Genomic DNA, 14,243 nt, shown 5'->3' on the forward strand with positions numbered 1-14,243 from the left:
GTCCGTTGGTCGGTTTGTTCGTATGTATGTCCCGGAAAATCACAAAAACTACAGACGACATTTAATTCAAATTTTTATGAATATTAACAATAAGCCGGGAGATTTTAGAACAACGAACAAATATTTTACCAGTAGGAGGCTCCTTTGCACATGATGCCGGATAGATTATGGGTACCACAACGGCTGGGCAAATGACACTTAACATCTTATGTCTCAAGGTGACGAGCGCAGTTGTAATGCCGCTCAGAATTTTTTGGTTTTCCAAGAATCCTGAGCGGCACTGCATTGTAATGGTCAGGGTGTATCAATTACCGTCAGCTGAACCTCCTGCTTGTCTCGTCCCTTATTGTCATAAAAAAAACGCCATTTAGCGCATTCACATCCAGGGGTGTATTCTCCCAAAGTTGATACTCGAACAATTCTGTGAACATTGTCATAATAATGTTATTATTAGTACGTAGGTTCCTGTAAGATTTGAATGATTGAATGAAAGTTTGACGCATGCAATATACGATCATTTAAATTAATACAGTTTATTCTTTATTACTTTCTATTAAATATTTAATATTATTTAAACATGATTCATATATTGCATGCACTTTACAAGTAATTTGTTATATATATTACAGCCCTTGCAAATTACTCTATTTATTGAAAATAGTGGCCGTTGAGTTTCTTGTAAGTTCTTCTCACGAGCTCTACTTTTTCCGAACTTATGGTAGATTCAGTAATTTAAAAGATATATTTATAGTGACGATTCAAAAGTGCTTAGTTTAAGTCTAATTGAATATAGTTTATTTGACTTTGACTTTGAATTAATTCCAGATGTGTGTCACGCCGCCGTGGACCCCGGCACCTGCGGGGAGTCCATCACCAAGGTGTTCTACAACGTCACCAGCGATCGGTGCGAGTGGTTCACCTACAGCGGTTGTCTGGGCGGCGCCAATCGCTTCTCTTCTATGCAGGAGTGTGAGATTGAATGCAGAGCGCACGCAGGTATACCAAAGCCGCCTTATTTTGTTACTGACTGACCTTACTTATAGTTGAACTTATTGTTATAAATATACCTAGTAGCGACACATTACAACACTCATTATCGTGTCCCAAATCAGGCCTATCCTGTGCTATAGGTGCATGACAACGATATACATATTTTCCCCCTTATTCAAAATAGTCTGCTAACTTAAAGCATTGCTAGTTCTCACTCTGTCTTCTTCTATTGACCTAAGTCAGAATGAGAAAAAGCACTCCTTAGCGGCTGTTTAAAGTTAGCGGACCATTATGAATAAGGGGGCTTACCTTCACCCATGCTTTAAATGCTCAGTAAGCTTATTGCCAACATTAAAACACCCAACGTCCTAATAACCATTACATCATCCAAACGAGTGAATGAAATTCAGTACAACATATCATCCGTATTTATAATAACACTCCTTTGGATGATATTTTGGTTACTAATTGTGGCTTTTTTAATGTTAGTAGTAAGCTAACTGTTTCAGAATCATTTAGAGGATTAATATTATGGTTGTAGATAAAGTCTTGTATGAAACTGTTGATAATTATATATTAAAACACTCAAGTGATACAATTACCACATTCGTGTTTTAATACCCCTTATTACACAACAGTTGCATAAATAACTATAAATACATATAAACTCGGAAACGAACAACCGTATTCATCATTATTTGCACCTACCGGCACTCAAACCCGGGACCTCCAGCTTAATAGACAGGGTTACTAACCTTAATACTTTATAATAAACTGTGTATGTGCCCATAAACTTAGTACACTAGCGTAATAGACAAACACTCTCCTCATTACGTCGAGACTAAATTTAAAATGTGCATGTGTGCTTTTAGACCAGGGTCGATAATTTTTGAAACCAAAAAAAATTACAGTAGGATGAAACCCATTGGTAAAGGACGAGAAAAATAAATATTTTAAATCAAATAAATTACAGTGTATTTGGGACATAATAAGGTAAGTTTTCACCAAATTAGGTAGAAAAAAAAATATTTTTGAAAAAGATATAAATAAAAATCCAAAAACTTGGTTTTTTTAATTTTTCACCTAAATTTTGAGGTTATGTGAAAAAAGTGTAATTCCAAAATTTATTTATTATTTTTTTTAATAATAATTTATTTCTCTTAAAATCATAGTTTACAGCAGCTAGTGGCCGGAGTCACCTTTTAAGCAAATAATGCCTGTACCAGGTGTCTCCGCTCTTCCAATTCAGCAATGTGTCATATTTAACAAAAGTTTTATTGACATGGTGGTGAAATAATAATAAAGTTATGAAATGAATATAAATTTAAAAAGGTTATGAAATGAATATAAATTAACAATTTAAATATTTGGAAAGTTACTTTTGAACACCTTAACAATTACAGCGACAAAGATTTACAATTACGATTTTTAATTCTTATCGAACATTACATGTTCGATAACGTCACTTTTTATTATTATAAACATAAATGATAAATATGTGTAACTATGTGTGAGTGTGTGTGTGCGTGCGATACTGTGTGTTTTTGTGAGTGTTGTGTGCGTGTATATATGTTAAGTGCGTGTGGAATATTTTCTGTCTGATCTATGTAAACATTGGATAAGTTATTTTACTCTGTACATTATTTAAGTTGTTTAAGTAAAATCTCCGTTGCCTCATAGTCGAGAGACTTTAACCACTTCTCTACGATTTTTTTACAATCGTTATATTGTTTTGAGTGGATATGTAGTTTTTTATTTATTTTATTGTAAATTTGAGCTGAGAGACTATTGTATTGTGCGCTAGCAAACTTTGTTTTTGTTCGAGGGACTTTAGTTACGTTAGGTTGCCTCCTACTTTGTTTATTATTTACGAGATATGGTACTTCTTTATGTTTTTTGATTAAAACATATTTCAGAAACAGTTTCGTCACAGAGAGTAAACCGCACTCAAGGTAAAGTTGTTCTGTAGAATATCTGTAACGTTTGAAATACATGGCCTTAATCAATGCTCGTTGCGAGCGCTCAATGTCTAAAAACTTTATTTTTGCAGCACCTCCCCACACTGGAATGCAGTAGGTTAGGATGGATTCAACTAGTGCAGTATATATTCTCTTTAGCAGAGTGTTAGAGGAATCACTATCGTTCTCAGATTTGTCATTCTTTGGGACCACGTACCTCAGCGAGCGAAAAACCCATATTAATTTTCTGACTCTCTCAGCCAGTTGCTCAAGGTGAGGGTACCAGGAGAGCCTCTGATCAAGTATGACTCCTAGATATTTGAAATTATCTACTTTATTGATTTGGGGACAGTTACAGTTATTATGTTTGCTAAGTTTACAGTTATGAACTTTCAGATTAAAGTTGCCATCGGGCTGATTATTATTATAAATACTGAAGCATATATAATTTGTTTTAGAAGTATTTAATGATAGTAAATTAGACTTCAGCCAAGCAGATATTTGAGCCATTCCTTTTTCATCGCTATTTTTTACATCTGCCCAGGTACTTCCAGAAAAGACAACGGCTGTATCATCAGCGTACGAAAAAATTTTAGCATTATCGATTGTAAGATTACACAGTTCGTTTATAGATCACAAAGTTGTAGATCTCTTTATTACCTACAACTTTGTCGATTAACATTTTGCCATAGGACTTGTAGTTTTGCCGGAAATCGAGATAAACCGTTTTTTACCCTAAAACACCCCCCACTTTTCCACTTCCCGACCTCAGATCGTCCGTAATTTATTTTTCCCTTAATTTTTGTTATATTATCGTCCTTTTCCAATGGGTTTCATCCTACTATTATTTTGTTTCACTTTTTATCATTTTCAAAGGCTTCGGCACTGGTCTATTGTTTTATAGATGTGTTAGTGAGTTAGTGAAGCGTGTAGTATTTTGCTTTTGGTGAATCCCTATGACAAATATTAATAAACGGCGTCATATTGACGTATTCAGTATATTTATTTTCTAACACGTATTTTTTTTTATCTTTAGAAAATTTTGACAGGAGAATAATGGACACTAAATGTTTCGAAATGGTTTCATGATCTATTCATCTATTCCGTCTCTTTCTAGGTTTTTATGTAAGGATAGTTATCTCACTTTCACACAAGGTTGGTCCATTGCGATAGTTTTTTTTTTATGGAATAGGAGGACAAATGAGCGTACGGGTCACCTGTTGTTAAGTGATCACCGCCGCCCACATTCTCTTGCAACACCAGAGGAATCACAGGAGCGTTGCCGGCCTTTAAGGAAGGTGTACGTACGCGCTTTTTTTGAAGGTACCCATGTCGTGTCGACCCGGAAACAAATGTAAGTTAATGGTATGTACATACAAATATTATGTGTATACGAACTAAACCATATACATAACACACTAAGTGATACTCTCTTGTGTAAAGACAAATAATCTTTATATAAGTAGGTAGGTATATAAAAACAATTTTGATGCGTATGTCAGGTTACTACACTATACCAAGTAGTTTGTTATTTTTCGTGATATCCCTCTCTTCTGGAAGTTCTGGAGTAATTATACAAATTTAATTTGTGCCATAATTCATGATCGATGCAGGACTCCAAACTGTGACTCTCGGGTTCCGTCCGGGCGCTCTGTCTGAAGTTAAGTTAGGACTGACAGAAACACACTGTTACAATGAGTGCAGTACAGCAAGAAAAGCAAAAAAGTATATTTTAATTGCCTATCTGCGGCTGAATAGCTTGCCTAGCTGCGATAGCAGGACGTAGTTAAGCACAAAGGACTCAAACCACACAAAGGAATTTTGTTTCAAATTCAAATATTTTTATTCAAAATAGGATGTGAAATCACTTATTGAAAGTCAAAAAATTACCACCCATTCCAAAATGAATGCCTCAGGCCTGAGAGGAATGGGCGCAACAAACTCAGCGGGCTTTTATTTTTCCCATCAAACATATGTTTTACAATTAAAGTAACATTAACAAAGTAACATTGTACAATTAAACTTATTATTTAATAGCCTGAGGGCGGTCGCTCTATTCCCAATCTGTGGTATCATTAAGAAAGTCATTTATGTTATAGTAACCTTTACCACACAAACGTTTTTTAACAATTCTTTTGAATAACGTAATACTTTTGTTTTGGACATTTTCTGGGATCCTGTTGTAAAAGCATATACATCGCCCCACAAAGGACTTGCACTCTTGAGTTATACGCATTTGAAGTTTTAGGTCTAAATAATCTTCAATATAAATTTCCTATATAAATATCCAAAAAAAAAAACAGTTTCCGTGTACATTTTAAAAATAGGGGTTTAACTACATGACGGACACGACCTTCAGGAGTGCGATGGCATACATAACTCTATTTTGACCAGAGTGTGGTTTGAGTACGTTCAACACAGAAAATAAATTTGAGTTCGTTACTTTGTTTCAGATCCTTGTCGGCAGGAGCCAGAACCTGGCAATTGTTTGGAGAGCTACGACTCGTGGTACTTTAACGCAAGAACTAAAGAGTGCGAAGAGTTTACCTACACCGGCTGTCATGGGAATGATAATAGGTGCAGCCATTATAATATAAATGAATTTCTTAATTATACCACGGACTGGGAATGGAGCAAACATCCTCAGGAGAAATAGCCTAAATAACCGAATCAAAATATTTTAGTTATATTGAAAGATCACTTAATTCAGCTAGCCGGAGATCACCGAACTAGCTCTTATAATAATTAGCTCAGTTTAATCACGCATTAATAATTTATAATGGAAACAGATTACTTATACAGCGCCATCTTTTCGTAAATGAAAACATTACTTCATCATTACAGAATTATTTGTATACGCGTACGTTCCATGATATCATTTCATAATTGCCTTAAGAGTTTGATAAAATGCTCCTAGATGGCGTGAAATACAAATTCACCGCCGCGGAAATGATGCCTGATACACTTAAGAATAGTTTTAATTTAATGTAATCATACTATTGTATATATATAGTTATAAGATTTGTTTCATTTAAGGATGATTAAAGAGGAAAGATTCAAGAAGCGTGTACAGTAATAATAACCGTAGAATATATGTATGTATAATAATATCGATGGCTTGTCGTTTACGTGGTGATCTAATATCCGACCATCACGTTGAGCTTGTCTGCAAAAAAGTAAGTCCACAGCTTTTCATGTTTAATTGTTTAATTTCAGATTTGCTACAAAAGATGAATGCGAGATTCAGTGTTCTGCCAGTGCGGTTACAACTAGAAGGCCTGTCCCAACAACCAGAGCTCCTGTTGTAGACACAACTCTTTCTACTGCATATGTCCCAGATAGCCGGAGGGTAAGAAGAATCATTTCAATAGTTTTGAAATTGTACTTTAGGCGCGTTAGGCACTGACCTGTATAAATACCACTGGACAGGCTGTTAAATATGATTGACAGCAAATTTTTTGTGCCTATTTCAAACGCTACTCGCGAGCGTCCAGAGAACAAATTTTGACGTATATTACAAATTGCTGTGAGAGAAGCTTATAGTACTCTGAAGTATTAATGCATTTTGAATTAATTTCCGCCGTTTTCCATGGTATTTATACTTCACTAATAAAGTACACAATTTTTTTGTAAATAATTTTCGTATCGATGTTTGTTGCTGAGGTTGTCATCACTAGTTTTAGTAACGCAGACTCTCGCTATATGCCCAACGGCGTCAAGATGGCGAATTACAAACAGGCACAAAAAAACTTTGACAGCCGCCAGTCCAGCGGTAAATACTAGAGGTCAGTGCGCGTTAGGGAAATAATATTATCAGGATGATTTTTAAGATGCGCGCGCACATCGTCACGCAAATTCGACACCGTGACGTTAGCTTGTCAAATAGACCATTTGTACCATACTTCAGCTACCAAGGCTTTTGTAACTCATATGTTGACTGAACAACAACGACGAATTATAATATATAATTTCAATTTATATACAAATTATAAAATAAAAATAATTTTATGATTTTAACTAAGTGTTATTTTTAACTAAATTATACGGTATAATAATATTTTCATTGGTTGTATTAAATACCTTCTTTATTACAAGCTATTTAAATTATAAATTTTATTGTAAAAAATTAAAAAAATGTAGTTTTTGATGTTTTTTTTTTAATTTATGATGTGATGTATTGTTAAATAATCTCTTGATAACCGCAATTCATGTACGAATTTTATTTTATTTATTACATGATCTGAACACGCAATCCTGAAAAGCATCATAAAAGCACCATGGTTCATAACCAACCATGAGGTCGAAAAGTACGCAAAGATTCCTCTTTTTTATGGAAAAGGAGGACAAACGATCGTACGGGTCACCGCTCCCATTCTCTTGCAACACCAGAGGAATCACAGGAGCGTTGCCGGCCTGTAAGAAATGTGTATCCATGTCGTATCGTCCCGGAAACACCGCACAAGGCAGTTGATTCCACCGTTCTGTAGTACGTGGAAGAAAGTTCCTTGAAAACCGCACTGTGGAGGATCGCCACACATCCAGAAGGCGAAGATGATATCCTAACTAATGACGTATCGTGCGAAGGTGGAATTCGGCGGCAGAAATCACGTGAAAAAGCTCTTCGGAACACTACCCGTGATAAAAGTAAATGATGTCTCTACGCAATTGATAAAAGTAAATGATGTCTCTACGCAACGCCAAGTAATCCAGCCGTTCACAGAGCAGTGGGTCCCCGACAATTCCTGCTGCTTTACATTACACGCGGTCAAATGGATCGAGCTGATACTGGGGTGCGCCAGACCAGAGATGACAGCAATACTCCATATGTGGCCGGACCGGCGCACCTGCGCTTTGTACAATGTACAATTCCTCTCGTTAAAAGAGAAATCGCGGCAACTCGAGAAAAATATAAATCTCGTTTAGAAGTCCACCCAAAGAAGCTTGTCTTTGCCTTTATGCCTTTGAGACGAGGAGCTCATGATCCTCATTCCAAAGGCATAAAAGGTATAAAGGCAAAACCAGCTAAAACGACTTAAAAGATCCCAAATTTTTGACCCAGACAAATAGTAATAGGAAATGGAAAAACAGGTCCCAGAAAGGATTTTGGGATCTCTTTGTCCCTTTTATTTTTCTCACATTGACTCTCGCATTTTCCTCACAGGAAAAAGGGCCTCTGCACATCTCCCTTCCATTCTCCTGCTTATAGTATAAGCTATCGATAGCAGATTACATTATAACAAAAAAAAATATTACAAAATTAAATACGTTCATAGGATTCTGAGTGCCAAACACCATCATCTCTTGAAGCGTGCGGTGTAAACGTCACAGCATTCTACTACGACTCCAGCGAGCAGCGGTGTGTGGAGGGAATCATTGGCAACTGTCCCAATATTAACGCGTATAACACCGAAGAGGAGTGTGAGAGACAGTGTGGAGCATTCAGAGGACTGGGTAAGGAACGAATCATGTTGTTTCCAAGTTTGAGCTGACTATGATTTTATTTTACTGTAACAATGATGCTTACGTAAGAATACAAAAACTACATTCAATCCAGCTAAAATATTGTAAGTTAGATTTTGTAGCACGATCAAGGAGTTAGATCCAACTCCACGCTACAATCTACACCCACCCAGTTAATGTAACAAATTTGGTGACGGGGGTAGAAATGGAGTGCCTGCTTCCTGTGTCGATCGGCGAAGAGTGCGCTTCCGGCACTGGATCTAGGCGTTGGCACTACAGCGAGAGTCACGGCGAGTGCCTGCCCTTCGTGTTCTTGGGCTGCGGGGGCAATGACAACAACTTCCACTCGTACCAGGAGTGTAGCGGGCGCTGCAAGTTGCCGGCGCCACTCGGTATTACATTGCTGAGCCAACTGACAGCTCTTGTGTTCTACATGGCATAGGCAGCGCTGGTCTATTGATTTAGTAACGAGGAAATATTAGTGACCAATCTGAAAAAAGAGATTGTATGAAACGTGTAGTCCTTGAGAGATTGACAGATGACGGCTTTAATCATGAAAAAATGGAGATAACCGAAGTCCACTTCGGTTTAGGCGACTGTTACTGTACTTTAAAACTTAGCAGCTTAAAATTTACTATTTCAAACTTATGTCAAATAACTGCACGTTTCATACTAAAATAAACTTTAAACGTTTTTATTTAGGCAGTCCCGCCGCTTATTACGTAGTATTTACATTCTCTTTATTAGTGGCCATTTTTTAATACAAATGGACACTATGCTCCTCGGTTTTTAACCCTAGATAAAAATTATTTCAAATAAGATCAATAATATGTGCTATCATTTTATGTGACTCTCTATTTTGCTTTTTTTTTTATACATATATATATTTTTTTTTTATATATTTTATTTTTTTTGATATTTTTCTTTTTGTTAGTTCTTGAGTACTCCAAAAAAAGCTCCAATCAAAAACGCAAATACAAATCCGAAAAAAAATTAACATAATGACAAAGAATATTTACTTCCCATTTAGTTTCCGAAATTTCTTTTCGATTCATTAATTTTTGGGGCGAGGAAGTGGCCGAGAAGGGAACCCTGAACTGTGAGGTTTTTACTCACGATTTTTAGTCGGAGCTGCAGATGTCCTTTTGGCACTGATGATTCTCTAAATAAATAAAATGAAATTTAATACATCTGTTGTTTTATAGACATAGATAGATTCACTTCAATTTTGTATTCTCGCTATAATTTTACTATCTGGTAGGTACATGTAGATAAATTTTTTTATTGGACCGAAATTTAATCAGACACTGTACATAATGTGAAAAGATGACCAAAAATCTTTACACATAAAAAAACAGTTATGAAGTGTGAGCAGAGTAGTAAAGTTTGTCCCGTACAAACATCTAATCTTTAGGCACTTTCTATGACCGGCGCTCCCACGAAACGCCATTCGGATTACTTAATTGGCCAGCATTAGTGTGTGTGCGTAAAATAGCACTGTTGTAAAATTTTGTCCATGTTATGTTTGAGGAATGTAGAGCTGACAGTACGATGATAAGCTTGCGCTATCGATCGCACCGCTCGCACGCTTTGCTTGGTCTTCTCTTTCACACTAAGGGCTTACCCACACTGCATGAGCCAACTTGCGGCACGACGCGACTTTATTATGGTACCGAGAAATAATGAAAACGAACGTATAAAAATACGCCTGGTTTGATTAAAAACTTGATGGATGACACCATAAATTATATGTTGTAATAAATTAATTCGTAATATGTAAGTATCTATCCCTATGTGGTAATACAAAGCACAAATTGTTGCAATTTTAATTATTTTGGTTAAGTAGATTCATGTTGTTAATTTCAAAAATCGTGTACAAATTTGATGAATATTTGTCATCAATAATAAATTATTGGTTTACATATAATGCCAATGACTAAAATATCGAGTTGTTGTATTACAAATACTATACCGATACAGTGCGAGTAGAAACTACTAAAACGACTCTCTATATCTTGGAATAATCGTTCATTTATTTTATTACTATTTTTACGTTATATTTATTTTATTACTATTTATATTAATATTTTTACGTTACATTTATATTTATTTAATATACATATATATTTGTTTGATTTGGTAAATCGTATTTTTTGGAAATTATATTTAGTTATGACATTCATACTGATGAATAAACAATATTGATGAACAATATTTTTGGTTATTTAAATAAAAAATTACGAGTACATTTAGGTTAACATTTTATTAGTAATAAGTATTTAGCTTGATGTCAGAAAGAGCCATATTTTTGAATTTATGTATCGATACTGTGTTATTGATTTGACTTTTATCTTTGTTCCGAAACACCTCCAATACAATAAAAATATTTGCACAAAGTTGGTTTCATTTCTAAGGCAGTGTAGAAAATATACTTATACTAGGGCTCCCAATAATAGTTCCCATAAAATAAGGAACTTGAAAAAGAAAAGGGAAAAAATAATTGGACTGGAAACATCTTGACTCGAACCGTGGATCGCCAGCGAAATTTACCTTTGTATTCTAATATTTTTATTAAAACACGGATAAAACTAAATTTTTTAAAATTGAAATCTTGCTAGATAGATTTATCGCCCCTGAAGCTCCCTGTATACTAAACTTTATTAAAATCGTTGGAGCCGTTTCGAGATTCAAATAATGTATACAAGAATTGCTCGTTTAAAGGTAATAAGATAAGCTATAACTGCACTTTGTAAATTAATTGTTGGCATTTTTTTCTAAATTTGAATCTGTTAGTGTTGTTATGTCTGTGGTTAAAAAAACTTGCACACTTATTAATGATGACGTACTTGATTACGTAACAGATGCCAATGAAGTGGCGCCAGATGATGTAGACGATTGTTCCGAGTACGTGGAGGAGTGCGCAACGATCGCGTGCGAGAACGGCGTCCAGCGCACGCGCACCCTGGGCGGCTGTGAGCAGTGCAGCTGTGTGGAGGTGGACCAGGACTGCAGCACGTACCAGGAGGAGTGCGCGGCGCTGCACTGCGAGTACAGCGTGCAGCGGACACGCACGCCGAGCGGCTGCGAACGCTGCACCTGCGTGCAAGTAGAAGTAGACTGCGCGACGCTACAGAAAGAGTGTGACACTACCAAGTGCCAGTACGGCATCTCCAAGTACGTCAGCGAAGACGGCTGCACCAGGTGAGATTGCCACAGAGTGTCTTCACGGAAGTTTGGACTTCTAACCATGCGTCTTCTAAGTACGGAAAATAATTGTTATCTTTAGTCCCATTATTCGCCTTTTGTTTTTGCAAGAGTTCGTTCAGTCACAGTCATACACAAAAGCGATCATGGCTGATGCGATCTGACTTATTTATCAGAATATAATAGATAGGTCGTCAATTAATTGAGTAGCTGTACAGTGTCTATCTGGTTCTAACGTGAAAGAAAATATGAATGAATGTAATGTTTTCTGAGAGCATTCCACTACTAATATCATTCCAGAATGCTAACGGGCTTCATATAAAATAGAAAATATCAATATGAATTATCGGCTTTTTTTGTATCAAGCCTAACTGACTCGAATCCTTGCTTATTTTCTGGAGAGGCTGTAGAACCTATTTCTCCTCAAGGCAAAAAGCATACAAATTTACACAGCTCAGGAATTATTACCTGGGCTAATTTTTGGACTCTGTGTAAAACCATTTTACTAAAATGATAATGGTTGAAGCTTTTGAGTTTAAAAATAGTAAATTTGATGTTATTTGATAACAATATGATATATATTGTAAACAGGTGTACCTGCTTGAAGCACCCTTGCGCTAACAAGAACTGTGCACCCGGGGAACGTTGTGTAGCCACAAGGTACAAGGTATCGGTGACAGATGAGATGCAGTACACGGCTGACTGTAGAACCGGTAAGTTTATTACCCCATTATTGTTTTATATGATGGTGATAATATATGGCCACCGCTGCTCGTCTTCACTTGCAATACAAAACGGTCATGAATTCATAACCAGCCAATATAATTTGGATATATTCCCAAAAAAGAACAATATTGTGAAATGAATTGGAGCACGGCAATCTTCTTCACTTCAAGCCACATTCTAGCGCTCCACAAAGTGCAGGTCCGGCCACGTACGGAAGATAGCTGTCGTCTCTAGTATGGCGCACCCCTGTAGCAGCTCGAACCATTTGAGCTGCTCAAATTGTTGATCCAGATTGGTCTATGAACAGCTACTTGCTTTGAGTAAAGTTTGCAGAAAAACACGAAGCACACGATTTAGATGACGACCTCCACTTCTTGAATTGAAAATATGTGTTTCTAACTTTAATTTCAGTGAACAAGCCAGGCGAATGTCCACCCCTGAATCTACTGCGAGCTTTAACGGAGAGAAACTGTCGACGCGAGTGCAATGACGATGCGGACTGTCTCGGTGTCGGAAAATGTTGCGTGCGAGGCTGTAGTCAGCTCTGTATGGAGCCAACTCCTGCTACAACATCAGCACCCACAAACATTTACAATCCAGGTACTCTCGATATGAGTGAAGTGATATCATCCCCACATTTTCATATAAAAAAGGACGTTCAGCTGATGGTAATTGATATGCCCTGCCCATTACAATGCAGTACCACTCCAAATTTAAAAAGAAACCTCAAAAATTGTGTGCGGCACTAAAATTGCGCTCGTCCCCCTTGAGACGTTAAGATGTTAAGTCTCATTTGTCCAGCAAATTTACTAGCTACGGTGAACTTTAGACCGAAACACAATAATGTTTACACATTACTGCTTCACGGTAGAAATAGGTGCCGTTATGGTACCCATAATCTAGCCGTCATCCTGTGCAAAGGAGCCCCCTACTGTTAAACTTTCGATCCGAAATAAGTAATAAGTCTACTACCGCTACTTCTTAAAGGGTTGAGCTAATGAGAAGAAGTAGCAAAAAACTCAAATTATATAGTTGAGCTAATGAGAAGAAGTAGCAAGAAACTCAAACTATATATTTTTGTTAACGTTGCGTGTTTGCAGGTGTACCGCAAGCTCCTCAACCTAGTGAGGAAAGAGAACCGGAAGTACGCGCAAGTGAAGGAGGAGTTGCGACCCTCAGATGTCTATTCCACGGGAACCCTCCGCCTTTGATCACCTGGCGACGAAACGAAATAACGGTTAGTATTTAAACTTATAGTTTTTTGTCCATAGCTTTAAATCTATACGATTCAAAGATATTTGCATAATAATAATGATAATGTTTTTTGCCTTTTGTTGTATCTTTTTTTTGGAATCTGAGCCTCTGGTATGTTTGTTTATACGTTTTATTTTAGAAGATGCATTGCTCTATTTATTTCAATTAAAAAAAATACAGTTGCAGAATAAAATGATTCGTGAATGATGGAGAATAGTGAAAAATCAAACAAAAAAAACCTAAGATGTGTTTTTCTTTAAGGGATACTTAAAAGAAATCTATGGAAGTCTATTTGCAGATGAGCTTACAAACATCTCCATTTTATCAGCTATCCAAAAAGGTATAACAAATAGTAGTTTACATTACAAAAAACTTAGATGATAGCCTCCCCGGGCATTGTAATAAAATTATTAGTTAGTTCTAAAGAATGAAACAAAACCACGTAAATAGTAGGTAAATATTTATTGATTGTTTTTACAGTTCATGTTCGACATGTCCGCTTCTGTTTTGGACACAAATTCTCATTCTTTTTCTTATCATAAAGGATCTAGGTCCTTACGAGGTAACCCTTTATAATTACAGTTACATTTCTTATCTTATATCTTCTGTTTTAATTTGTTTAATAAATATCATTAGTTTATTATATATTAG

General features: G+C 36.3%; 1 protein-coding gene across 1 annotated transcript in view; it reads left to right on the top strand.

Moving 5' to 3' along the window:
- LOC126966096 (papilin-like) overlaps nt 1–8,393 on the top strand; it is a 29,041-nt gene extending 20,648 nt beyond the window's left edge. The window contains exons 18-20 of the mRNA XM_050809971.1: nt 5,402–5,525; nt 6,165–6,297; nt 8,222–8,393. Coding sequence (XP_050665928.1) covers nt 5,402–5,525; nt 6,165–6,256 — 216 coding nt within the window. The 3' untranslated portion in view covers nt 6,257–6,297; nt 8,222–8,393. The remainder of the gene's footprint in view (nt 1–5,401; nt 5,526–6,164; nt 6,298–8,221) is intronic.
- Nucleotides 8,394–14,243: the final 5,850 nt, after the last annotated feature.

Source organism: Leptidea sinapis, chromosome 9 (genome assembly GCF_905404315.1).
Source record: "Leptidea sinapis chromosome 9, ilLepSina1.1, whole genome shotgun sequence".
Classification (NCBI taxonomy): Eukaryota; Metazoa; Arthropoda; class Insecta; order Lepidoptera; family Pieridae; genus Leptidea; species Leptidea sinapis.